This window comes from Lynx canadensis, chromosome A1, assembly GCF_007474595.2.
Source record: "Lynx canadensis isolate LIC74 chromosome A1, mLynCan4.pri.v2, whole genome shotgun sequence".
Lineage (NCBI taxonomy): Eukaryota > Metazoa > Chordata > Mammalia > Carnivora > Felidae > Lynx > Lynx canadensis.
The window spans coordinates 71,038,256-71,065,690 of NC_044303.2; the positions used below are offsets into that span (position 1 = coordinate 71,038,256).

Sequence of the window (27,435 nt, forward strand, 5' to 3'; positions counted from 1 at the left end):
CTTCAACCTGTTCTCAAACGACTCAAACTTATTTTAAGAAATGTTTCTGAGCCCAGGAAAACAAAATGATCTCTTAAGCATTCCCTTGCATCAATATTTTTTTGATTTTTTTAATGTCCTATAAGATGCTTTTGTGAAATCACTTTTTCTGATTGCAGTATATCTACATTTGGGAGTGCTGTGGTAAATACACAGCTCACATGGATACTAAGGGGTTTGAAGTTCTCATGATAAATTTGCCCCTGCTATTTGCAGAGTGATGATGCCTATATAGGAGCATGTTTCTGTAAGTGCCCATTCACTCCCTGGTTGGGTTCAGAGGGTCTCAAGTCATCTCCAGAGAATTGCCATCTCAGCATGATATCACGTGGCCCTGGTATTTGTTAGTTGGGGGGCTGCATGGATTCTGTTTGATCATTTCCCTCATTGTCTTGTACATTCTAAATGTTGGGGCTGCCTTAGTTCATATGCTTCCAGAGAAGGTATCACGAACAACTTGATGCCTATATTATGACTTCACAAGCTGGAAAGTCGGTGTGTATAGATTCTTCATCTCTCAAACTGAGATTTTTGATTCAGAGACAGGTTGCCTGTGGACACTTCCCAGAGGCTTTGGCTGCTTGACACACAGATTGTAATCACAGTAATTAGCACTGAATTTTCAAGTCCTGCTCTCCAGCTTGACCTGGCAGCGTTTAGTCAGCATGCACACAGCTGGATCAATGGCAGGAACTGAAGGACCCAGTTGTGGTGGGCATCGTCCCTGGGGAGTTCCAGGGGAGCCACAGGGACAAGGGAGCAATGCTGAGACCTGAGACTCAAGAAGAAAAAAAATATATTGATAAAGGCACCTGTCAGTGGGAATTGTGTTAAAAATTATTGTAAGGGACGGATGACAGTACAGACTTTGCCAGAAATTCATTTTCAATGAATTTGTTTTTCTCCCTTTGGCTTAGTTCAGTTTTGGGTATTCCTAACATGTCCCCTGTTAAAAGTTTACACTTTCTTCCCCTAAGAGAAAGTACCTGCCTATCTTTTCTTTTTTTTAAAATATTTTTTATTTATTTATTTTTAATGTTTATTTTTGACAGAGACAGAGCATGAGTGGGGGAGGGGCAGACACACACACACACACACACACACACACACACACACACACACACACAGAATCTGAAGCAGGCTCCAGGCTCTGAGCTGTCAGCACAGAGCCCGATACGGGGCTCAAACTCACAAACTGCAAGATCATGACCTGAGCCAAGGTCAAATGCTTAACCGATGGAGCCACCCAGGCGAGTACCTACCTATCTTAATCCAAAAGCTAGTGAAAAAAAACTATAGGACATGAAATCGATGCTTTGGTGGATCAAAAATAAAGTTTTTTTTTTTTTTTTTTTTTTTTAGCACCCTGCCTTTAGGTAGCTTATCTTGAATAGCACAGTTGTGGCAAAGAAGCACCTATGCCTGATTTTGAAATAGATTATCTGAGAAGTTTGGTGGTAGAGGTACAGAGACAGGGATTCATGTTCAAATAAGCTTCAGGACACTTCTGTTATCTACTTGCTCATCTCAGTCCCACGGGGAGTGTGTTACCTAGAAGGTAAGGGTGATAAGAATATGGCAGCTGGAGGGGATTTCAGACCCTTGATTCTCACCCATTGAGGGTTAATGATTTTGAATGGACACTCGAAGACTGAACACCGAATAAAAATAAATAGGTTTAAACTTACAGAAAACGTTAAAAATAATTTTTAAAAAATGGAGGGCACCTGGGTGGCTCAGTCGGTTAAGCATCTGACTTTGGCTCAGGTCGTGATCTCACAGTTCATGGGTTCAAGCCCTGCGTTGGGCTCTGTGCTGACAGCTCAGAGCCTGGATCCTGCTTCCAATTGTGTATCTCCCTCTCGCTCCGCCCCCCTCCCACTCTCACCCTGTCTCTCTCTCTCTCTCTCTGTCAAAAATGAATAAACACTAACAAAAAGAAAATTTAACTTACAGAAAATACTTCACTCACAACACAAAACCATTTGAGTGTATACAGTATCTCTAATACTGTGATCATTATAGTTGGAAAGGCAAGGTAGGCAGATGTTTTTAAATGACAGGTTTTTAAAAGTTTGGTGCTTTTAGAGATGCAAACACAATTGGTTCCATTCTGCTGCTTTGCCCATCAGTACTTAATATAAAGTTAAGCTTTGAGGCACGACTTTTGCATTTTTCTGTTGTAAGCTTTTGCACTCACTTAAGTTGCTAAAATATTTGTGTGGAAAATGAGGGCAATTCTGTGTTTGAATGAACTGTTGTTGGATGTTGATAATCATTTTGTGATTTGAAAGTTAAATCCTATAACCCTCACATGCTCACATATAGTAGTTTTTAGGCCACAATTACATTTGCCACTAAGGTACCTTAGAAAGTATTTATAGATTCTGCTGTAAAATGCCCTGTTCAAGTGATGAGTGGAGCATTTCTACTCCTCATCCGCTTACAGAATGAAGTTTACCCTGAGAGTAACCTGGTGTCTTTTCTGAAAAGTTCCTTAATATCCAATAGCTCATTCAGGCATGAGCTTAGGATTTTTTCCAGAAATTCTTTCATAAATCAACAGGAAGCCTTCTTTTCCAGTTTTATTATAAAGGGGGAAATGATGGTAAAACTTAAACACACATTGTTATTTTAACATCTAGTCTTACATCTGTTGAGGAGTTGTGTTTTTACTTAAAAATAGTTTAGCCGAGAATCAAAACCAGAGAATTATGCCTGTTCCCAACCTTCTGTCAACGATGGCTCTTTGTTAAAAGCACACAGCAGAAAACACTATGTTAATACACTATGTTGGCTTAAAAAGCCAAATTAAGAAACTTGAAAGCTTCAACATTTAATTTTTTTTTAATGATTTAAGTAAATTGCGGTAGAAATCTGTGCCAGACTTTTAAAGGGCACTCACATCTTGCCTTTATAAGTAACTGTGGAATTAGACATACCATAAATTTACTTCATATTTTCTTAGTAAGTTTGAATTTCCAGATAGCCTCTACCTGTTATATTGTAGATTCTACAAAGCTATTCCGTTTCATGTTGAAGAGACCCAGTCAACATTAGTACACATTTTTCCCCCTTAAGTGCAAAAAGTAGATCGCAACAGGGACTATTGAATTCTGAATCCATCGCTTGTTTTCTCTTTTATCCTTCTTGCCCTTCTGTGTTGTTTATTTCATTTTGTTGCTGGGGACTGTGGGGCTTTTTCACCTCAGACTTTGGCTCTCCCTCTTCTTTTCTTTTGCTTTACAATTCACACAAGGACAGGGTGGTAGGCTTTTTTGTTCTTGTTTTGGGTTTTTGTTTTTGTGGGGTTTTTTTTGCATATTCCTCCCTTTCCTCCAGATCTTGTTGGTGACCAAATTTAAAACACTACAGTGTTTAGGATCCCTGCAGGGCCATTTTAAGTATTTGGACCCTCAGAGGGCCCCAAGCAATAACTACCTGAATTGCTTTTAATTACACAATATAGCTGCATCATTTTACTTCAGATTCTTTTTGATTGATGCTGCAAGGCAATTGTGACCGCGGATGATGGGATTAAGTGCCTCTTGAAGTGACTTTAGCTTCTTGTGGGAACAAAGGGAGAGAGGAGAACACTTAGTCCCTTTTTTCCTGAACTGCCTTTTTCTTCGCTTTCGTATAAAGAAATACAATTAACAAACATTATCCCCAGAGGTAAATTGAAATGTACATGCAGACAAGAACTGCTCTTGACTGCGATTAGACATATATGATCCGAGGTATTCTGACCATTCATTAGTGTTAATTATTTGAGAAACAAGCCTAGAACAAATGATTAAAATGTAGGCGCCATAACTGGGATTATTAGCATGTGTGATAAAATGTGTGCTCTGCAGCTGTACTAATAAAACGCTTTGGAAAGTGGCTTTGATTAGACAAATGCTTGGTTTAGCTCTGTGGTGAGCTCTTGGTGTTTGCTCAAGACCTGGTGGTGTTTATAACAAACAACTTATATCTTTCATTCTTAATTAGTGAGAATTACTATGCAAATGTTGGTATTTTGTAATTTAATATCCTATCGTTTTCCCTGCCCTTCGATTGTTGTTGCAGTCTACTCGTCTTGCTGGGAATGGGACAAACTGAGCTCTTAGGCTGTGCTGGATGCCAGGGAAAATGACTGCAAAGTTTGCTCTCTTATTTGGTTTATGAACTATTTAGTTGCTTAAATAGATCCTCTTGTATTCAGAACTTATATTACGGTCCCAGAGATCTGGCAGAGGTAACCTAATCAAACATAAACCAACCGGGAGCTGGTTGGCCCATGTGGGCAGTCAACATTCTGCTAAGTCCACCAGCCTAACCCAAGCTGAGTGAATGGAACCAGGGGGAAGGCAGAAATGGCCAGCAGAGTAAGGACCAATTCCCCTGGAAAATGAATCTAGGAGTTTGGGCTTAGCAAAGAAATGTGAGCTCAGCTAAATGTAGAGTTAGCAACAAAAACTTGAGGGGGCACAAGTGGGAGTGGAAAGAAGATATGAGAGGAAAGAATGGAACCACGGTGCCCAAGAGTTGTTGGGAAATATGCCAGGCAATCAGAAGCTGAACTCAGAGACTGGTCTAAGAGTGGGTGTTTTGTGTCTCCTGACTTGTAGCTTAAATGTTCCCCTGTACCTTGCTTGCATTTTTGAAACCAGAGTCAGAGGAAGAATCATTTGGAGATTGTCCATTTGGTGCCATGAAAACCTTCAACGGTTTGTCATTCTCAAGTGGTCTGTCCTTGTCATCCAATAGTCTTCTGAGTCACCTACTTCATAGCATATCATTAGCACTTTCCAAAGGAAGACAAATATCAGTGTTAGTCTAGATAGAATGTAAAATTAAATTAGCTTTTAAATTAGTTCATGCATTCCAAAGACAAACACAAAAAATTGTCTGGTTATCTTGCTCTCTGGCTAACCTATTTCATCTCTCTTGCTATTATCATAGAAAACTGTGAATCAAGTCACAAGTAAACCAAAATATAGCTTATGGAAAGATTCACCTCTTAATTTTTAATTTTATTCCCGTTGTATTTACACTAAAAATGTTACTGTCTGAATTTAATCTGCTCATTCCATCAAAAACGAAGTAACAATACGTATTCAATAAGAGTGGTTTTTTGCTTAACTATACTGGCATTAAAATTTAAAACTTAATAAAAAGAGTGGTATTGGGGGGAGAACTAAAAATAAGGAAAATAAAAGCTCTTTTGCACTTCAAGATGATACATGCTAAATGTGGCACTGAATTAAGAAAAACAAAAACAAAAACCTGAGCTCCCCTAAAATTAAAGCAATTTCTAGGAAGTCTTGCCTCAAATAGATATTTAAAGGAATTAATGCCTGTGGCACATTACACATACTTAAAAACAACAAAAAAAAACTATGTTAGAAAAGCTTCATGATCACATCCGTATGTTTAGTTTTAATTTTTATCACATTTAGCTCTGAATAATTAAGAAGAAAAAAAAAACAATCTTAATCTTATTGTGAGTCCGACACAATCAAAGCCACATACACGTGATTCGTGATCACAGCTTGTATTCACAGCTTTCGTGTGTGTGGTATGGGTCTGGCAATTAGACTCAGACTGTGTTTTTTTTCTAAAAATTATTCAGTGCTAGAGAGAAATCAATATTAAATCCTCCCAAAATCTACAAATCAGGATAATCAAAGGTCTATAGCTAACGAAATATCAAAATTCTAAGCTATGTAACATTTTGGCCTTATTTCATTGAGATTGACACTTGAAAGGAATTTTTGAGAGAATCTAGGAAGAAAATGGAGATTCCATTAACCCACATCATTTTCATGACAGTTACAAAAAAAATTTTAAGATATGGAAAGAACTATTTTCTCAAAATTGTAGAGCCATTTTCTGGAAGGAAAAAAATCTCCCATGATTACTTTCATATCAAAGAACCGGTCATGGGGGAAATGCATTAATTTGACACATTTAGCAGCCTTTGAGCTTTTGAAGAACTCTGTGAAAGAATCCATGGTTACATCTGTCAGGTTGACAGTCTTCTTTCGTGACCTTTAAAAAAAAAGTTAAGGAGAAATTGATCTTTCTAGTTCACAGTTGCTCAGTTACCTCTAAAGCTCTGTCGGGAAATAATCATCCCAGCTTTAAATTTATTATTTTTGAGGTAGAATAACCCAGTTACTAATGGAATCTCTAAATGGAGATATTTTGTGAATGGCCTTTTTTGTGAAATTTTCTGGTGGTCCTATGGGAATGTTTCCTAAACTATCCACGCTGGCTGTTTTAATACATTAACTACTCAATACTATCGTTTCTGCAACGTGTTTTAGAATCAGATCTTCTTAGGGATGCAAACAATGAACTATCTAAACAGAAGGCTGTTTGGTCAGGAATGGAACGAGTATGCACTTTATTGCTCACGCTCAGAGATTCATGATCCAGAATTCCAAATCGTCTCTACAGAGGCAAAGGGAAATCAGATGGTGTGCCCTTTAGGTTTTAATTACAATTCACCAAAACTCCCTGTTCTGTGCTTGACAGGTACTATCTATCTAGTTCCCGATGCTGGGATCACACATGGAAATTCATCTATCAAATCTCTGTGGGTCCTGAGTGTCATTCCTGGACCAAGTTCTCAGCAACATCAACAGTTAACTATTAATGGACAACATCCTTGGACTTCTTTGTGTTTCTAGGAGCCCTGGGTGGAAGCAGCCCAGAAACAGAAGAGATGCTAATCGCATTGTGTTCTTAAACGTGTTCAGTGAAGGAGTGCAGGTTTCCCTCTTGACCTCGGTGTCACTCCAAGAAAAAAATCCCTCCAGTTTTCTGTTCAGATAAAACTTCTGCTCCTCCTTCTCTCACCAAAAGTAGAGCAAGAAAGTGGGATTACTGCGAATGCCCAGTAACAGGCACATGCTCTATTGTCATCCCCTCCTCAACACAAAACAAGGAGCTTTGAGGAAAAACAAAGCTCTTCTCATCTTGCCTCCCCTCCCCCACTGTCCCTTTCTGCCCCTCACTTCCGCCTGCCTTCCTTCACTCCCACTTTTCTCATCCACCCCAACTTTCCCGCAGGTCCCAGCTTTCTCCACCTTCTTTTACTTTTCCTCATTCTCTTCCTCTCCCTCATCTCCTTTCAATAGCCTCCCCCCTCCTCTTCCTCCTTGTCTGCTGCTGGACTGGCTGGGCTTAGCCAGTACCGAGCTCTTATCTCCCCTCCTCTTCCTCTCAGAAAAATGGCAATGTTGGGGTACCTGGGTGGCTCAGTTGGTTAAGCATCCCATTTCGGCTCAGGTCATGATCTCCCGGTTTGTGGGTTCATGCCCTGCTTAGGACTCTGTGCTGACAGCTCGGAGCCTGGAGCCTGCTTCAGATTCTGTGTCTCCCTCTCTCTCTGCCCCTCCCCTGCTTGTGCTCTGTTTCTCTGTCTCTCTCTCTCACAAGGATAAACAAACATTAATTTTTTTTTTTTTTTTTTGAAAAATAGCAGTGTTTACCCTCGGAGGTACTGCCAGTTGCCTCAGCCTCACAGGCAGAGCAACTCTGCAAGGTGCCTGTGCCACAGTTAGAAATAAAGACTAATCCATAAGGCATGTAAAGGTGGGTCTCCATTCTCATGGAAAACTTGCCCTCTTCCTTGGGACCCATTTATGGTCACACCATTGTAGGTATTTCTCCTTGGGACTTTTCCCCATACAGGCTGTGAATGTGTGGAGAACCAGAGTTCTGCAGCCACGCCAGGCCCAAGATGCATGCGCAACTGAGGGTCTCCTGGACGCAGAGCTTCTTGTCCACATTTGCTCAGCCCACAACCCTTACCGAACAAGAGCCCACTGTGGTAGACTCGGTATTTATTGGATACATGATCAATACTGAATTTGATCAATGCATTTGTGTTTATGAAATGATAGCATGGATATGACAAGGAAAACAGATTTGGTAACTTTTGTTTTCATTGTGGTAAAATATACATAATATACAGTTCTCCATTTTAACTCCTTTAAAGTGGACTGTTCAGTTGCATTAAGGACATTCTCAGTGTTGTGCAGCCATCACCGTCATCTCCAGAACTTATCATCTTCCCAAACTGAAACTCTGTATCCATTAAAGAACTCCCCATCCCCCTTCCATCCCTATTCTACTTCCTGTCTCTGAATTTGACTACTCTAAGTACCTCTTATAGGTAGAATCATACAGTATTTGTGCTTTTGTGTCTGGCTTATGTCACTGAGCATAGTAAGAATCTTAAATTTTTGACATGGATGTTTGTTTTCTTGTTCTGTGTGAAAAAAGACACCTGTTGTAGGGGTCTCTTGCTTTGCCTTTTGGTTTTCTGATGGTCTGAGGAGGCAGAGATCTGCCCTGAAACAGCATGACACAAACTTTACCAAACTGGGCATAAATACAGACTTTTTCCTCCCTACCACTGCTTTAGGATAAAGTCTGCCCTTTATTCCATCTCCTCCCCTCTGTTTCTGGGGTTCCATAGCAAGGATAAGTTAAAAGGGAGTTCCCTCACTAGTCCCCCTCTTTGTACATGGCACCTCACAATGGCTGAAAGACTGGCCCACAGCCTCTGGGTTGCCCCATCAGTGCCCCCACAGTGGACCACAAACTGCTATCTTGTGTGTCTACTTTGGACACAAAAAACTATTTCTTCATTTCAGTACAAAATGGAGCACTTGATTCAGGTGCAATATAATTGCTTCATGAGAGTTTGCCCTGAAAATGTCTTCTCGGCTTTTCTGAAGTGGGCTGCACGCTTATTTGTATTAGCACCACATGCTAATCTCACGAATGGCCCTGTTCTGCCAATGGGAGAACAAATAGCTGTTCTTTTACTCTCGTGCCCGGGGAAAGCTCCCTCCTTCTCTGTACACTGTTGCCATAGTAACGGAAACAGTTCCTCAGAATAGGGAATCTTTCTGGGCAATTGGGAACTTAGCAAAGTAAGAACGTAAGTAGGCCTCAGTTATTATAGATGCTTGCATAAATACCTATTAAGTCATAAGTATAGTTGAAATTCATAGGTGAATTTTGCTGTCTTTTGTAGGGATGGGAAAATATCAGTTAATGGGCTCTTATCCTCATTCTAGTTGCAAGCATTCTTCCGTAAGCATCAGAATTGGCATGTGAGGTCAGACCCGTGGGCCATGCAACACGTAACTCAGTTTTTCCCAATGTATGAACTTAGAAGAGGAATGATATAGCTCAATTATACTCCTCCAACCCTTCATAGGATTGAAGATCCAGCCCCAAGTAGAAGAATCCATCAGGAATCTGTCATATACCTTGGATTTGTGCAGACTTTTCCGTAAGAATTTTTTATTTTACTTTTTTTTTTTTTTTTAAGTGAACTCTATGCCCAGTGTGGGGCTCAAACTCACAAGCCTGAGATCAAGAGTTGCATGCCCTGCTGACCAGCAAGACACCCAAGAAATTTTTATTTTTAGCCTTGGTCAGCTCTTAGAGTCAAAATCCCTTTATTTCTTGTTTTCTTTTTTAAAATATTCTATTTTTTAGTAATCTCTACACTAACATGGGGCTTGAACTTACAACCCTGAGATCAAGAGCCTCACAGTCTACTGACTGCGCCAGCCAGGTGTCCCGAGTCAAAAATCTCTTTAATTTTTTTTTTTGTGAATGTTTATTTATTTTTGAAGGAGAGAGGGAGCATGAGCGGGGGAGGAGCAGAGAGAAAGGGAGACACAGAATCTAAAGCAGGCTCCAGGTTTTGAGCTGTCAGCACAGAGCCCAATGCAGGGCCTGAACTCAATCCGTGAGATCATGACCTGAGCCGGAGTCGGACATTTAACTGACTGAGGCACCCAGGTGCCCCTCAAAATCTCTTTAAAAGAACTTAAAGGGCCATATCATTTCTGCACAATATCCTAAATAAGAATTTATTGATGTATAATTTTTAAATGATGCCTTGTTTTCTTATTATTTCTTATATTTATGAACAAATGAAAATTTACCATAACTTAAAATTTTTGGAAGGAAATTTCTAAAGGGCACATAAAAGTTCTTTTTCTGAACTGAAGTTATCCAAACTTCAGTAATTACTGGAATCAGTTGCAGCATAAAATGCTTTAAAGTAATATCTGAGTGGAGATGTAAAATTGGAAAGCAGTATGAGAGTTCCTTAAAAAAATTAAATATAGAATTAATATATGATCTAGCAATTCCACTTCTGGGTAAGTACCCAGAATCATTGAAGGCAGATACTCAAACAGATACTTGTGCACCAGTGTTCATAATAGCATTATTCACAGTAGTACAAAGGTAGAAATAACCCAAAGGTCCACCAACAGGTGAATAGATAAACAAAATGGTACCTCCATACAATGGACTATTATTCAGCCTTAAAAAGGAAGGAAATTCTGACACGTGCTACAACATGGATGACCCTTGAAGACATTATGCTCTGAAATAAGGCAGACACAAAAAGGCAAATGTATGATTACATTTCTAAGGAGGTACCCCGAGTAGTAAAATTCATGAAGACAGAACATAGAATGGTGGTCACCAGGGACTGGGGGAAGGGGAGTAGGGGAGTTAATGTCTAATGGGCATGGAGTTTCAGTTTGGAAAGATAAAATGTTCTGGAGATGGATGGTAGTGATGGCTGCACAATGTACTTCATGCCACTGAATTATATGGTTAAAAATGTTTAAAATGGTGACTCTGGTGTTTATATATTTTGCCTTAATAAAAAAAAATTGACATGGCAGGAGTATAAAATGTTAGAATATAGGTCAGCTCCAGGTGGGGAATGCCGATTTTAAAGGATTAATACAATCCATAGACTGTTTCATCATTGTTCAAATAAGGTCATTATAAACTTTCCCCCATGGCTTCACATATCCAGTACCCTTCTTTCTTTTCTTAAGATTTTATTTTTTTAAGTAATCTCTGCACCCACCATGGGGCTCAAACTCACAACCCTGAAATCAAGAGTCATATGCTCCACCAACTGAGCCAGTCAGGCGCCCCTCCAGTCCCTTTCCATGGCAGCCTTCACTCACAACATCACATCTCTTCTTGAATGTCCAAAACTGTGGTATAAAAAGTAAAAAGGGTTGTGCAGGAGCACATGGCAGGCTAGGCAGTCTGCTGCATTGCTGGTGGGAATAGAATTTAGTACCTTTTGGAAAGATAGTTTGGTGAAATCTGCAAAGAGCATTACAAGGGTCATGCCTGCTATCATTTTTAGCCTTCTGAGGACAGAAGCTAATGGAAATATGTGGCCTTTTCTCCTTGAACACTGGGTCCCCAGCCCACCACCCAGCTAGCCCTGAGCCTGTTCTTCCCTGCATTAGCTTACTTATCCTGAGTCCCTCTATATGCGACACACATTGCTGAGAGTACACATATAGGAGTGACACAGATCAGGTACCTGCTCCCCAGGATCCTATGCACTGGAGTGTAGAGTTGTATGTGCCCAACAGTAGCTGGGGCTGACTTTGGCAGAAAAAGAATTTCTGAGAGGGGTGTGGGCAGGCTGGAGAGCCGAGCTTAGAAAACAGGCAGTGACAAACACCTGAGAACACGGCCAAAGTCAGGCCAAGATACCCTCTCCTGCTGCCCTCAGCTCTGACATCTCTGGCCCCGCCATCCTTGGGCACTTGCTATGGCCACCTCCCTCCTTTGCCACTACCGGGATGGGAAAAGTCTTCCCTGTCCTCCATTTTGCCTCAGCCTCTCAAGGCTCCAGTGCCTGTCTGTAGCATCTCAGTGGCCACACTGTGCCATGCATCCTCACCCTTGCTTTTGAGCCCTTGGGTTGTCTACTCCTCATCCACCAAATAGGAAGGATGTTACTATATGGGATACCTGAAATGGAAAAATTCTGTTCTGTGGAAGAGACAATAAATAGGCAGTAAAAGAAAGACAATAAAAAGTCAACAGGCTGGGGCACCTGGGTGGCTCAGTCAGTTGAGCATCTGACTCTTGATTTCAGCTCAGGTCATGATCCCAGGGTTGTTGGAATTGAGCCCCGTGTTGAGTTCCACACTGAGCATGGAGCCTGCTTAAGATTCTCTCTCTCCCTCTCTTTCTGCCTCTCCTCTGCTCACCTGCTGTCTTGTGCTCTCTCTCTCAAAATAAATCTAAAAAAAAAAAAAAGTCAACAGGCCAATAATTCATTTCAAAAGGAGAAAGCCTGTGAAAGGAACAAACAGGAATATGGAGTTGAGAATCAGGAGTTTGATTTAGATAAAGGGGTTGGTGAAGCTTTTGCTGAGGAGGTAACATTTAGACTTGAAGGATGAGAAGGAAACATTCATGCTTGGATCCGGAAGAAGAACCTTCCAGAGAGGTGATAGCATGTGGGAAGGTTCTGAGACAGGCAGGAAAAGTATGGCTCAATCAGGGAACTGGGAACAGATCCCTGTGATGGATGGTAGTAGCAGAGGGGGATGGGTGGGCTGGCAGCCAGGGGCTTGTTGGCCAGGGTAAGGTATTTAGGTTTTAATGTGAGAACACCTGAAAGCCATTAAAGGATTTGGAGCAGAGGACTATCACAATCGTATTAACATTTGTAAAGGTCCACCCTGACTGTGGTGTGGGGGAGGAGGCTGGACAGGGGCAGAGAGGACCTGGGATGATGATGGGGTCTTGGGGCAAGATGGGGAGATACAGTGTGAAGGTGTGTGGAAGGCATGACTGGTTATGTAGGAATTGTTTTTGGGTTCTCCAGAGAAGCAGAGCCAATGGGATATATCTTTGATGTGTGTGTGTGTGTGTGTGTGTGTGTGTGTGTGTGTATAAGTTATACACGTATTATAAGGAATTGGCTCACACATTTATGAAGGCTGACAAGTCCCAAGATCTGCAGTCAGCAAGTGGGAGGCTCAGGACGGCCAATGTTATAGTTGCAGTCTGAAGGCCAGCAGGCTTGAGACCCACAAAGAATTGATGTCTCAGTCTGAGTCCAAAGGCAGGAAAAGAAATTCATGTCCCAGCTGGAAGACAGTCAGGTAGGAGGAATTCCTTGTATTTGGATTCAGTGCCAGCCTTTTTGTTCTTCAGACCGTTAACTGATTGGCTAGGGCTCACCCACCTTAGGGAAAGCAGTGTTGTTTTGCTCATTCTACCAATTCTGATGTTAATCTTGTGCAGAAACAATTTCACAGACACACCCAGAATGTTTGGCCAAATATCTGGGCACCCATAGGCCTGTTAAATTGACACGTAAAATTAACCATCTTAGTATTATTAAAGTCCTATTATAAAGGCACTGGTAAACAGCTTGAATACATCATTGAATGTATGGTCAATACTGAGGTTGATCAGTACACTAAAATTTTTTGTTTGATAAATTTACTTGAATTTAACAAAATGATTTAGAATTAATTATGTGACCTAAGTTATTATTATCTTTATAATAATTGCTTTTTAACTTGGTTTTGAATTTAAGAAGTGATGTAATGACTTTTAAAAGTCCTGAATCAAGTTCTTATCTTCACTTGGTCAAGTCTGGACTGCCATTTAGATGATTCAAAGAGAGTATTAGATTCTGAACTTAAGGGATCAAAACATTTGTGTTTATGAAATGACAGTAGGGATGTGACAAGGGAAACACTCAGAAGTCCTTGGCCTTCCATGTTTCCAGCTGAGCCTTCCAGCCTGTGGTGCTTGCTGAGGGTCACCCACGGGTAAGGCAAAGTCATCTTAGAGCCGTCTATCAGGGTCAAGGATAAGATGTGGAGTACTCAGAGAGGGTCTCTGGACCTTGGTCCCCATGTTTTGCCCAACATTGGCTTCAGAGAACTTCTGCTTGTGAAAAGAGATCTCTCCAGGCCTCATCCCTCTTCCTGCTCTGCCCACCCAACATGCTGGATTTGGACACTTGCCTGCTTTATCGTTGTGCTTTGTCCAGGGATCTGACCCCCTAGTGATAACTAGAAGCAGATCTTGGGTTGAAAGCAGCGTCCAGCCAACAGGCCCCAGTCCCTGACCTGTGTGTACTGACATAAACTCCTCCCTTCCCCAGGTCATCCATTTTCCCCAGGTCATCAACATTTTCTAACAAAATTTAAATATGATATAATAAAATCTAATTGCTATTTAAAAAACTCCAATTGCTCTATAAACACATTTCACATAAATAAAAATACATTTGTTAAATAGGCCAACAGTGAGTTGGCCCAGCGTTTGTAAAACTGTCTGATCTACAGGGCTCTTCCTGGAATATGAGTTCATTATAACTGCAGAAGCAAAACAGCATGAGTTTGGACGCTTTGTTAGAGCACTGGTGGGCTCTCAGGAAACGAGAGGCTGGGTGACTGGTATTTGTTAACTTGGGATTCTGTCTGTACTACGTTCAATTTAGTCCTTCTTTTTCAAGATTTGGGAGTTTCCCTTCAGATCTAGTTTGTTGAGTGTTTTTATCATAAAAAAATTGTCAATTGCTTTTTTCTGCATCTGTTGAGATGATCATGTGATTTTTATGAAAACTGTAAATTCGAGTTAAATTGGCTCCAAGTAAGGGGAAATGTGACTCCTTGGAAAATACAGAGTGGGTAAGATTCATCAGGATCCCCGGGGCGCCTGGGTGGCTCAATCAGTTAAGTGTCCGACTTGGGTTCAGGTCATGATCTTGCAGTTTGTGAGTTCGAGCCCTGTATCGGGCTCTGTGCTGACAGCTCAGAGCCTGGAGCCTGCCTCAGATTCTGTGTCTCCCTCTCTCTCTGGCCCTCCCCACTCCCTCTCAAAAATAAATAAACATTAAAAAAAAAAAAAAAAAGATTCAGCAGGATACCTGGGTCCAAGTCAGGGGCACTGTAGCAAAACTCAACTGATGCAACCGTTTGGTTGCCTCAGGGGTCATGGGTCATGAGAAACTACTAAGAGTACAGTGTCGCACGTCTTGGAGTACTCTTCCTCACTGCATTGCACTGAGGACGAGTAGAAGTTCCTAAAGAGTTGGAGGCCAGGCAGAATCTTCCCCCAGTTTCATCACTTGGACTCCCCCCATCAACTTCCCGGCCAGCAAACTGTGCTCAGCATCCAGAGTAGCTTTGAGTCCTATTGGTGGTGGAGATTTTGTTTACTTTAAACCCCCGTCCTCTCTCACTCCACTTCCTGGGAGCTCCAGATCCAGCCCCTCAAGCTATCGGAAATAAGAAAACTTCCTTCTCTGTTAACAAAGGCAAGCTTATCATTTCACTGCGGACTTGGTCCATACTTGGACTTCACACTTGGACTCTAATTTGAAGCTCCAAGTTGATCAGGGACTTCATGGCTGTTCACTTACCACCACCACCTTCAAGCCCCTTCAGGTGGTGGCCACTGATTTAGTGGGTGGGGGATGGTGTAGAACATCATGGTTTCCAAGCAAAGAAAACCACAATGCCTCTCAGCAGTATCATTCCCCAGTCACTTGGGTATTGGGAAATCACACAGTTGGTACTCAACTCGTGGCCTAAATATGGTAGGATTCAATTCTGGCAACCGTTGAAGTCCAACAACCTTCAGTCCTTTCTAGGATCAGTAAGACACTTTGGTTGTACTTGCAAACCCTGCTGCAGAGGTTCCCTCTCTTGACTGCACTTGGACTCTCCTTGGAAGCTTTCAAGAAACACTGATGCCTGAAACTCACTGTGAGGCTCTGATTTAATTGGGTTAGGGTGTGTGGACTGGGATTTTTTTCTTTTTCTAAGTTCCCCAGGTGATCATAATGTGCAGCCACAGTAGAGACCTCTGTACTAGCCATTAGCTACATAAAGAAACCACCAAGTTGGGTTCAGAAATAACATACCAAATTGTACATCTTAAAGTGGACATTGGCTTAGTTGATTATTACCATTATTTCAAATATTGTCAGCAGTTTGTGTGTTAATTTTCTTTTTAGAAACATTTTTCTTTAAATGTGGATTTTTTTTTCTGGTTTGATGGGTTTTCAGTTATGATCTTATTTTCATAGCATCTGCTTGTCTATAATGATAGCACATGACTCAAGAGAAATTTTTGTTGGAGCAAAATTTCCTGTATTAGGGCAGTGACTGCACGTTGGAATCATGTGGCGACGGTCGTCCTCCAACTGAGCTGCACGTCAGAATCACGTAGGGAGCTTTTAGAAGTCCAAGAGCCAGGCTTTATCTCAGACCAATGATGCCAAATTTTCTGTGGCTGGAGCTTTAATGTCAGCATATTTGAAAGTTCCCCAGATGATTTCAAGTAGTTACTACCATGAGGGACAGGAAATTCTCACATGAGGACGGGTAAGAGACCAGTAGTGCTGGTCTGTAGTCACACTCATGTAAGTGGCAAGGACTTAGCTCAAATATATGTATTTGAGAGACGCTGGCCATATTACCAGTGAATTGAATTTGATTACACTGGGTGAGGTCCAGAACTTGACCATTTTTAAAAGGTCCCTGAGTGATGGCTATATTGAATTCCAGGTGGAAAACCCCTGTAGCATTAGGGATACCTCTAGTTATATTAGTGGCTAATAAAAGTGTATCAGGTGGAGGAGGAAAGGGGGAAAACCAGAACAAGGCCAGGAGGACCCCCTTTCAGCCAGAAGAACCCCTGGACCTGCTGAAGGATATATTACCCCAAAAAAGGTCCTTCTGTAGAGAGAACTCACCATAAGGCTACCAGATTTTTTCAATTCATCTTAAGCCCCTATTTTGCATATTGTTTGAATACATTTACATGTTGACTATCAAGAGGCCCTAACTCCAAATATGTAAGATAAAATAAAAGAAGTTAGCTCTTGTCACCTACTGCAATTATATTCATACTCAGTAGTCAGTGCTGAGCACAACTCAAGTAGGGAACAGATTTTGAAACAGCCAGAGACGGGGAAGGAGAGGACATACCAGCAGTACGGGGAGGAAGGAGGCTTGGGGACAGATGCTGAGATGGGCTTTGGCCATCTTCCCAGTGCCAGCCCCCTCCTGGATCTGAGAGTCCATGATAGAACCTGAAGCCCAGACCCCCTCTACACCTTTATTCTTTTCATTATTCCAAACAGTTTTGCTGCCTTTGATCTTTTTCCCTTGAGCTTCATTATGTACAGCCTTTAGCCTTCCTGAGCTGCTTGCAGGCCATCCTGTGGGTGCTCTTCCCTGGACCTTCCGGGCATGTCCTTTTTCTTTTGTGGCACCTCCCCACAGTGCTCAGCACAATGTGAGTCAAGGCCACTGTGTACAGTTGTGTGGGGTATGCCCTGATCAGGGGCACTTACAGGGAGGCACGCATTGGGGCTGAGCTTCGACCTGTCTCCATGCACCGAAGCATGCTGCCTCGGGAGCAGAAGGCATCTTTTTACCCTTCCACCTGCTGGAAAGTGTGAGGAGGCACTTTTTTCATATTCGCACAAAGGAACCTGACGTGTGCTGGTGGAGGCCCAGTGCAGGTCCCTCAATGGGTGCTTACAAAGTGCTTACTGAAGGAGTGAGTGAATGAACAAACGAACAAATGAAGGAGCTCAGTCGAAGGCAGGATCGATAAGAGCCATCTAGGTCTAGGTTTATGAGGCCCTAAACTCAGATGTAAAAACTGTGTTTGTGGAAAGGATGGAATAAACACAGAGAAGCAGCAGCAGGCAGTGGGTTGGATTCAAGTTTCCAGGATGGCAAAGGAGAGAGGGAATAAAAATGACCTCCTACCTGTAATGACCACTAAAACGTGACTCTTCCACAAGAAGAATAAGGACAGTGTGTTTGCAAATCAGCCCTACATCCCCACCTCTAGATTGCCAACTGTTTTAGATGGTAAGGTAATGTGTGAGGCCCTTGCTGAGCAGGGTGGAGGAGACCTCATCCTGCCCTTCCCTCAGCTCAAGGTCTAGTTGAGGGTGCTGGAGACAAGACTCTCCTGGTGCACGGCTGTGCCGACCAGCATCACATATGGGTGACAAGCTTCAGATACTCGTAGTAGCTGTAAGTGCATGATGCTTTACTGCTTGTGGTGAGTTCTCCCCTGTACAAGGTAGCTTGTATATTGCTTCTTGCTGATGAGGAAATTAACACTCGGAGTGACATGGCAGCTTGCTTCTCATCCCATCTTCTGAATGCCAATCACAGCATTGGGTTGAACCATATAAAATTACCATTTTTGTAGGTCAAAAATGGCATTTAGTCCCCAAGTTGCATTTGGTCCATCTTAACACTTTTTTGAGACTTTTCGAATGGTTTTATTGATTTTTTTAAGCCAGTTATAAAAGGAATTTTTTTAAAAGGAGTGATGCTCTTTCTAGTAAATATGCAACATAGGAAAAAAGTGTGCAGAAGCAGAAAAATCTTAATCCCCAATTCTATAGTTCAGAGGCATCCCTAATAACACTTTAATGTATTTCCTTTCAGATATTTTTCTTGGCATTTTTTACAAAGTTGAGATGTTATTGCATATATAATGTTACATCTTCTGTTTAAAAATACAATAATTGGGGCACCTGGGTGGCTCAGCCAATTGAGCATCCAGCTTTAGCTCAGGTCGTGATCTCACAGTTCCTGGGTTGGAGCCCCGCTTTGGGTCCCCTGCTGTCAGTGTGGAGCCCACTTTGGATCCTCTGTCACCCTTTCTCTCTGCCCCTCCCCTGTTCATGCTCTTTCTCAAAAATAAACAAACATTAAACAAACCAATAGTTATTGTAACATTAAATATTTTTATAAACATAATTCTTAACAATAGCAGCATATTCCATTGAATATACATACTATAATTCATCCAACTTTTGGGCCTGAAGGTTTTCAGTTTCTTAATATTGTACATATCTAGTCTTATTTCTAGTTACTTTCTTAAGATAGATTCCTGTCTATTAGTTCGGTCGAGCAGCTACAGCAGGATATCATAGACTGGATGACATAAAAAACAGGACTTTATTTCTCACAGTTCTGGAGGCTAAGAAGTCCAAGATCAAAGCTCTGATAGATTTGGTGTCTGATGAGGACTCGCTTCCTTGTTGTTGGTTGTAGATGTCAGTCTTTTCGCCGTGTCCTCATGTGGCATCGGGGAAGGGAGCTCTCCGGGGCCTCTTTTCTAAGGGCAGAACCCTTAAGACTTAATCACCTCCCAAAGGCCCCACCTCCAAATACACTGGGGATTAGATTTCAGCATACGAATTTGGGGGAGACACATTCAATCTATAACAGTTCCCAAAAGGAATTTTGTCAAATAACTTGAAGTTACTGGCTCAAAAGGTAGGAAACTTTTAAAGTTTTTTGATTTGTATCATCAATTGCCTTTCCAGAAAGCTTTGTGCCACTTTGATTAACTTTGCCTTGATAGCAGAACCAGTCCTTTGCTGGTTCTGGTTTGGTTATGAGTGATAAATCCGATAAGAGTTTAAAGAAGAGAGAGTTTATGTTTATTTATTTATATTTGAGAGAGAGAGAGAGAGACAGAGTGAGCAGGGGAGGGGCAGAGAGAGAGGGAGAGAGAAAATCCCAGCAGGCTCCACACTGTCAGCATCGAGCCCAGTGCAGAGCTTGAATGCACAAACTGTGAGATCATGACCTGAGCCGAAACCAAGAGTTGGACGTTTAACTGACTGAGCCACTCAGGTGTCCCTTAAAGAAGAGAGAGTTTAAAGAATAGTTAAGAAAGGCTCAAGGTTGGAAGGGACCTTGAACTGAACGTGAAGGATCCTTAATGTTCAAATAAACTGAGAAGGAAGATTTTTCCATCAGAAGCACAGCAGAAGCAAAGGTATTCTGGAAACAATGATTGCAGCATGTTGTACAGTCAGTCATAATCTAAGTTTCCTAGGGTAGATACTTACTGAGTAGGAATAATGAGCTGTAAGTTGAGGAAAGGAATATCAGCTGAGAGTGAACTTAATCGTACAGGTAGTGAGGAGCTGTTGACAGTTTTTGAGCAGGGGAAGATATGAGCAAAACACTGTTTTAATGATTGTAAATACTATCCAAGAAACCAAAAACATCATTAACAGTGACAGGAGACTTTTTTTTAAGTTTATTTATTTTTGAGAGAGAGAGAGAGAGAGTACAAGCAGGGGAAGGACAGAGAGAGAGGGAGAGAGAGAATCCAAAGCAGGCTCCACACTGTCAGCACAGAGCCTGATGAGAGGCTCGAACCGACGAAGTATGAGATCATAACCTGAGCCAAAGTCTCACTTAACCAACTGAGCCACCCAGGTGCCCTGGCAGGAGATTTCTTAAGTGATCATTTGTTTTAAATTACACTTCAATGTGGTATACAATGGAATGTTAGCCATCAAAAAGAATAAAATCTTGCCATTTGCAATGATGTGGGTGGAGCTAGAGTGTGTTATGCTAAACGAAATCAGTCAGAGAAAGATAAATACCGTATGATTTCACCCATATGTGGAATTTAAGAAACAAAACGAGAACATATGGGAAGGTGGGGGGAAGAAGGAGGGGAGAGGGAAACAAATCATAAGAGACTCTTAATGATAGAGAAAAAAACAGGGTTGATGGAGGGAGGTGGGTGGGAGATGGGCTAGATGGGTGATGGGTACTAAGGAGGGCACTTGTGAGGAGCACTGGGTGTTGTATGTAAGTGATGATTCAATGAATTCTCCTGAAAAACCAATATTGCACCATTAACTAAAATATAAATAATTTTTTTAAATAAATCAGACTTCATATAAACATGTTAGGAATGATTTGCTCTAGAGCTAGCATATGATGATGGTATGATTTACAGCATGAGCTATGTCTGGGAGCTCAGTCTTGAGATTCAAATAGTGTAGCTTGGGGGCGCCTGGGTGGCTCAGTTGGTTAAGCATCCGACTTCAGCTCAGGTCATGATCTCACGGTTCTTGGTTCCAGTCCCACATCAGGCTCTGTGCTGACAGCTTGGAGCCTGGAGCCTGCCTCAGATTCTGGGTCTCCCTCTCTCTCTGCCTTTTCCCTACTCATGCTCTGTCTCTCTGTGTCACAAGAAAGAGAAAATGTTAAAAAAAAAAAAATTCAAATAGTGTAGCTTGGAGACCACAGTGGCTGAATCCAAAATGGCAGTCAGAAGCTATTTCCTATGAAGGAAATCTCAGTTTTCATGAAATGAAAGTCAGTTGCCAATGGGACAGAGAAGTCCAGATATTTACTCTGTCAGGTGAAGTGAGAGGTATAGGAAGGACCCATGAAGCTCTTTCCACTAGAGCCATTCTCATCCTCTTTTTGGGTTTTACACGTGTGGTTACAACAAATTATGGTGAAAAGTAATTTTTACTCCCCCCCCCCCAAGCATTTCCTGGTAAATAAAATTTCATCTCCTTTAATTGTGTTTTTACAAATTTTAAGGAAATGAATATGTTGCAATTTTTGGTTTCCAGTGTGAATAAGTAAAATGTGATTGTTACTGTTACATAGTTATATTTTCTCCCTTTTTAAAAGATAAACCAGGGGCCCTTGGGTGACTCAGTCAGTTGAGTGTCTGACTCTTGATTTCCACTCAGATCATGATTCCAGGGTCATGAAATTAAGCCCCACATCAGGCTCTTCACTGAGCCTGAAGCTTGCTTGAGATTCTCCCTCTCTACCTCTGCCCCTCTCCCCAACTTGCTCTCTCTCTCTCACTCTCTCTCAAAAAAAAAAAAAAAAAAGCTAGATATTTTCAGTCAATGCAAAATGATGACAGTTCAGTTGTTCTTCAGTTAACTGGCCATAATATATTTTTGTTCATTATATGTTTTATATTAAATAAAGTGTCTTGTAAGACATGTACACTTTTAAAATCCATCTGTATCTCACCATACCTCACATAGTATAGTGCTTTTGCTATGGAAAAATAAGACTAAGACTCAAGTTTTCTAGTGTATTAAGATTGGCTACAAGAAGGAATGGGGGGTCACACATAGAATTGGTTGGCCAAAGAGTGAATGATTTTTCTTGAGATTCATTGTCACAAGGCACAGTAATCATGACAGAATATTACAGCTTTGTAAAATACAGATGGCATTAACTTAGGATAAGTACTGCTGACACGTTTTCGGAAAGAATGATGCAGTTTACTCAGGGCAGAGTAAAACATAGGGCATTTCTGACTTGCTGTGGCTTTAACCTTAACTGGGTGCTTCATGACATATAGCTTGTCTATTATGGGGAGGACTGACTTCATGAATGTATGACCTGCACCATCACACATGGCTCTGTGCTTAGAAGGGTCTGGTGCTTGGTTTGAGGTTTTTCTGTCACCACCTAAAATTCTTAATAAATTTTGAACAAGGGTCTACATTCTCATTTTACTCTGGGACCAACAAGTTATATAGCTCGTCCTGAATGTGAAAACTGATTTCACCTTCCTTTACCACATATTATGGGCCAAACCATAGCACCTAATTATGGATCAGGTTAGGCGCGAGGGCTGCAGTGAGCCAAACAAGCTTCTGGCCAACAACTCTTATTTCCACAGGAGGCTAAACTGAATGCAGTAGGGAATGGAAGGAGAGAGAGAGCAGAGGTCAGAAGCAGGCAGGGGCTACTGATATCCAGACCTAGTTTTCTCATTAAGAACAACAGCATTCTCTATGCCCACCACCCACACCTGCCAGGCTCTCGCTAAGCACTTCATGTGCCTTATTTCCTTTCACTGAAGCCTCTCAATAGTCTGCAAAATTAGTATCGTTTTTATAGATGAAGCACCTGAAGTTTTCAGTGATGAAGTTGGCCACCATTCCAGAGCTAGTAATGATCTTTTCTCATTCGTTATCTATTCTGCTCACTTAAGAAGTGGCCAGCCATCCGTGTCTGTTGTTAACATTGAACTTGAATCACTTCTTTGCCTACTTTATACTCACTGGCAGAGAGAGGGCCATACACTAATGCTTAACATAGGTTGTTTATTTTCTGTTTTTAGTTTCATATAATTGAAGATAGTAATGTTATTTGGGACCTTCTGGATATAAATTTCCTTTCTTTTTGTCCATGGGCACTATCTAGATAATATACTAATATTGGAAGTGTTTTTCCAAGATGAAATTGGTACACACTTATTTTCTCTGAAGATCGTCTCAATAAACAGTGCTATATATTTTTTAAACTTCAGCCAAAATGACATTTTGTTTCTTGGTTATTTCTGTTGTTGTTCTCCTAGTTGTGCTGTGTGATTGTGATCTGCTGAAATTAGCTTATCATGTTTTCGGTTTTAATTTTGCATTAAAATAAGGTTTTGCAAAAATTCGTAAATAGATCCTATTTTAGACTAACACCAATTATGTCTCCTGCAGGAAACCACTTCTGGCAGCTGATGTGCCCAGGGTTGGATACAGTTCCTCCTCCAATCACAAGTACATTCCCCGGAGAGCAGTGCTCTATGTACCTGGAAATGATGAAAAGAAAATAAAGAAGATTCCCTCCTTGAATGTAGATTGTGCGGTGCTCGACTGTGAGGATGGTGTTGCTATGAACAAAAAGGTAATAGCATGATTTTTCCTTAAGATGGGAAAAAGCAATGGATTGCAATTTGGTGCTGTCTTGGTAGCATTGCTCATTAGTTGGAAAGATTCTACCATACTCACCTTTTGCTATTTACTAATATATTCTTGATCAAGCCCTCATAGGGGTTTTGAATGTGTCTCTTTTCTCCAAGACAAAGGAAGAACCCAACCAGTGTATACCTTCAGTATATGTGACTATGTGTATATATTGATAAAGAGATAGACACTGAATCCATTGTGGCTATGATATTTACCAGTTTGGGTAAATTATTTAATCTGAAATTTGTGTTGTAAATTTTTAGAGCAGTAAGACACAATGTGGAATTCATGTCTTTTTAATATTGAGTAATGGCCTTATGGCTTCTGGGATAAGTGCCAAGAAAATAAAAGATAGTCTTCTATGAATAAGTCACCATTTTCCCTACTTAATTTAAGGGAAGCTACACACAGAACCTTAGGGTTGCAGCTTTGGGCTGATTTCCTCATGGCCTGACCACAGAACTGAGCCTTAAAATATATCCAGTTGTAAACAGGTACAAAAGGTTCTTACTGGGTGGTAGCAGAGTGGGTGCTTTTTGCTTCATTTGGTTTACTTAACTTTATTTTCCAGCTTTTTATAACGAACATGGATTTATTCAGTAATTAGGTGAAATAATTAGGTGTAAATCATTATAACAATAATTTATGTTTGCATGGAACTTTTTAAGTTAAAAACATGTTTTTACTTGACCTTTGTCTGTCCCTAGACAGTGAGGCTGTCTGGGAATAGATTGTGGGGCTCGGGGACAGAGGGAGTTGGCCATCTGGATTCATGCCTATCTGGATACTTTCTTGTCTTAAATGATCTGAAATAGCATGGCCGTACTGTACAACTTTCTTGATTAATTGCTCTCCTTGGAGATTCTAGCAAATATTTGCCTTAATTAAAAAAAAAAAAGAAGTTAATTTCTAGCATCTTCCTAATGGTCAAAGCAAGACTTTCCAAGTATTTGGAAAAGGATTAGAATGAGCGTGTGGAATCTAAAGTCTCCTCAACATCTTTGGCATGCCCCAAGGAAAATACAATTAATCTTCTTTCTCCCAGAGATTAAGGTAAATAGGCCTTTTCTTGAAGGATATAATGTGCTTCCAGTATGCTCCCTTCCAAAACTCATGTAGTGCACTCTAAGATTAGATACTAAATTGTAATTTCAGTTCTGTGTGACCCAGGGCAATTCACTTTACTTCTTTGCCTCCATTTCTTATCTATACTGTGGGATGACAAAATCTTCTTTTGTCAGGGACAGGGATTATTATGAGGAAGAAGTTTGATAAAATGCCTGGGAGTAGCTTGATTTCCTTTAGGAAATAGATTAGATAAATCCTGTAGTAATCGTGATTAGAGGGGAATTTATTTTAGCATGTAGCACAGTGAGCCATTAGGTGCCCTGATAAACTTCTAATTATATTCTTCACAAATCTTGAGGCTATCTTCCCGTATCCACCAGAGGATGTTTCCTTCCACCCAGATAAGTTTGAAATATGGTCCATTATTGCCTCACATTTTCTTACTGTTCACTGGTGTTCTCAAGCTCATCCTTGTACCCAGAGCCACTTCTTAGGAGGAAACTAAGGGAAGGGGAGGGAAGAATTCATGATGGGTGAGATGTGCCCGCCATCTTTGTGTCTGTATCCAGACAGTGTCTTTATCAGGACGCTTCAGTTCTCTTAATGCAGTTAAACTTTCCATTAATTGCTACTGTTTTATGCATGCTGAGCTTGGGAGTCAGTTGAATTTCCCTTTCTTACCACAGAAAGTTCTGGCAAACCAGGCTAGTGCTTGTAAAAAATGTTTTCTTAAACTCTCTATCCAGGACTTAATTTTATCTCATATATGTTATTTCCTAGCCCTTGCCTATCAAGGTCTTTTTGGATTTCGATTTTATTATCCATCATTAATAGCATTTGAGAATTTGCCAGGCATTTAACAAGTTTCTGATGGAAATGTTGAAGAGGTTGGAGCCAAGTGTTGAACAAGCATGCAACTAGAAGCTTCTGATCATGTTTTATTTATTTATATAGTGCTGACTGATGTCCAGGCACTGTTCTAAGGGCTTTAGTTTCATAAACAACCCAGTGAGGTACTACTGTTATACTCCTTCTACAGATAAGGAAACTGAGGCATGGAGAGGTCAGTTTCATGGATCAATACTGTGAATATGGTCATTCGATCACCCAACTTTCCTAAAATCCAATCTTTTCATGAGGATATTATGAGAGATTTTTATCTAATGCTGTTTCAAAATGAAGATACCATCCCAATTTACCTGCCTAGAAATACCTTCTCCCCCTGAACCTTGCCAGAAAAATGAGGTTAAGTAGATGAGACTTGATCTTGAAGAACCTGTATCAGTACCTAGTTGTTACCATCTTCTTTTTGAAGTGCTGGAGATAGAAAAGTAGTTAATAGCCTGCTTAAGATTCTCTCTATCCCTCTCCCTCTGACCCTCCCTTACTCTCTTTCTCTTTCAAAAAAAATTCATTTCAGATATTTTTTTTTTTGTTCTAATTATAGTTTTGCTAAACTCAACTGTTACTGTCTAATCAATATTTTTCCAGTATTAGAACTTAGTTGCTTCATTTTATTTTATTTTATTTTATTATTTATTTATTTATTTATTTATTTAAATGTTTATTTATTTTTGAGACAGAGAGAGACAGAGCATGAGCAGGAAAGGGGCAGAGAGAGAGGGAGACACAGAATGTGAAACAGGCTCCAGGCTCTGAGCTGTCAGCACAGAGCCCGACGCGGGGCTCGAACTCACGAACTGCGAGATCATGACCTGAGCTGAAGTCGGACGCTTAACCGACTGAGCCACCCAGGCGCCCCAGTTGCTTCATTTTATATCTCAATTTATTTCTTTTTTATTAATAGGCTAATTCAATATTTCATTTGATTGACACTGTGGAGTATGGGCTTGTAATGAAAACAATAAGGGTTCTACAGAGCAGTTTATAAGTGTATAATACCTTCCAGCAGGCTCTAATCCTGTCCTGCTAATCCAATTTGTGTTTAAGTAGCTCCTTCATGTCAAGGATGGCACTACCAGCTCACCTTCCCAAGTATGGATGATGAAAAGACTGTCTCCACACCCCTCTTACCTTTTTCTTTTCATTGTTAAATGCATGAGGAGATATAGGACTGCATAAGCCACTGCTTGCTGGGACACAGTGAAAATAAGCCAAGTAAGGCACAAATTTCTGGTGAATCCCCATGACACTTGGGCAACACCAAGAAAGTAGGAGTGGAATAAAGAGAGACAGGATTCCAGGACTGCTATTTTAGTTGAGTAAATATTTAAGGAAATATTTAAATATATTTAATATGTAAGTTTAAATATGTAAATTTAGATACTCAATACTCAGGCACTGTGACAAGGAGAGGAACCAAGACGATTGCATGATCCCCAACATGGAGGACTCAAAGACTGGTGGTGAGACACGCAAAATGTAAATAATTATAATCTAACCAGATAGGTCTATAAGAACATATATTTTTTATTACCATTTGGTTCTAAGTATTTTTTTTAATGTTTATTTATTTTGAGAGAGAGAGACAAAGAGTACACACATGTGCAGTGGAGGGAGGGGCCGAGAGGGAGGCACAATCCTAAGTGGGTCCATGCTGTCAGCACAGAGGCCGACTTGGGGCTCAATCCCATGAACCCTGGGATCATGACTTGAGCCGAAACCAAGAGTTGGACACTTAAATGACTGAGCCCCAGGTTCTAAGTACTTTTTAATTTGCATTTTGATCTCTTGCTTGAGCCAGGAGATACTAAAGAGTGCTTCCCAAATTCCCTGTGGTGAAGAACCAATTTGGTTATTTTTATTTGTTGTTGTTACTTTATTTCATTTTTAAGCATTTGTAATCTATTGCAGATGGATACTTTTATAAAATACAAAAAAAATGAATTTCTAGAAAAATTAAATGTTGCTTGGGTGTCATAGCATTGTCAAGTACTATGGAAGTTTCTAAATTCGTACCCCCC

General features: G+C 40.8%; 1 protein-coding gene across 4 annotated transcripts in view; it reads left to right on the plus strand.

Moving 5' to 3' along the window:
• The window catches only part of CLYBL (citramalyl-CoA lyase), a 250,637-nt gene that overhangs the window by 122,278 nt on the left and 100,924 nt on the right, over positions 1 to 27,435 (plus strand). For all 4 annotated transcript variants that reach the window (XM_030313425.1, XM_030313399.1, XM_030313406.1 and 1 more), the window contains exon 2: positions 23,195 to 23,381. In XM_030313425.1, coding sequence (XP_030169285.1) covers positions 23,195 to 23,381 — 187 coding nt within the window. The remainder of the gene's footprint in view (positions 1 to 23,194; positions 23,382 to 27,435) is intronic.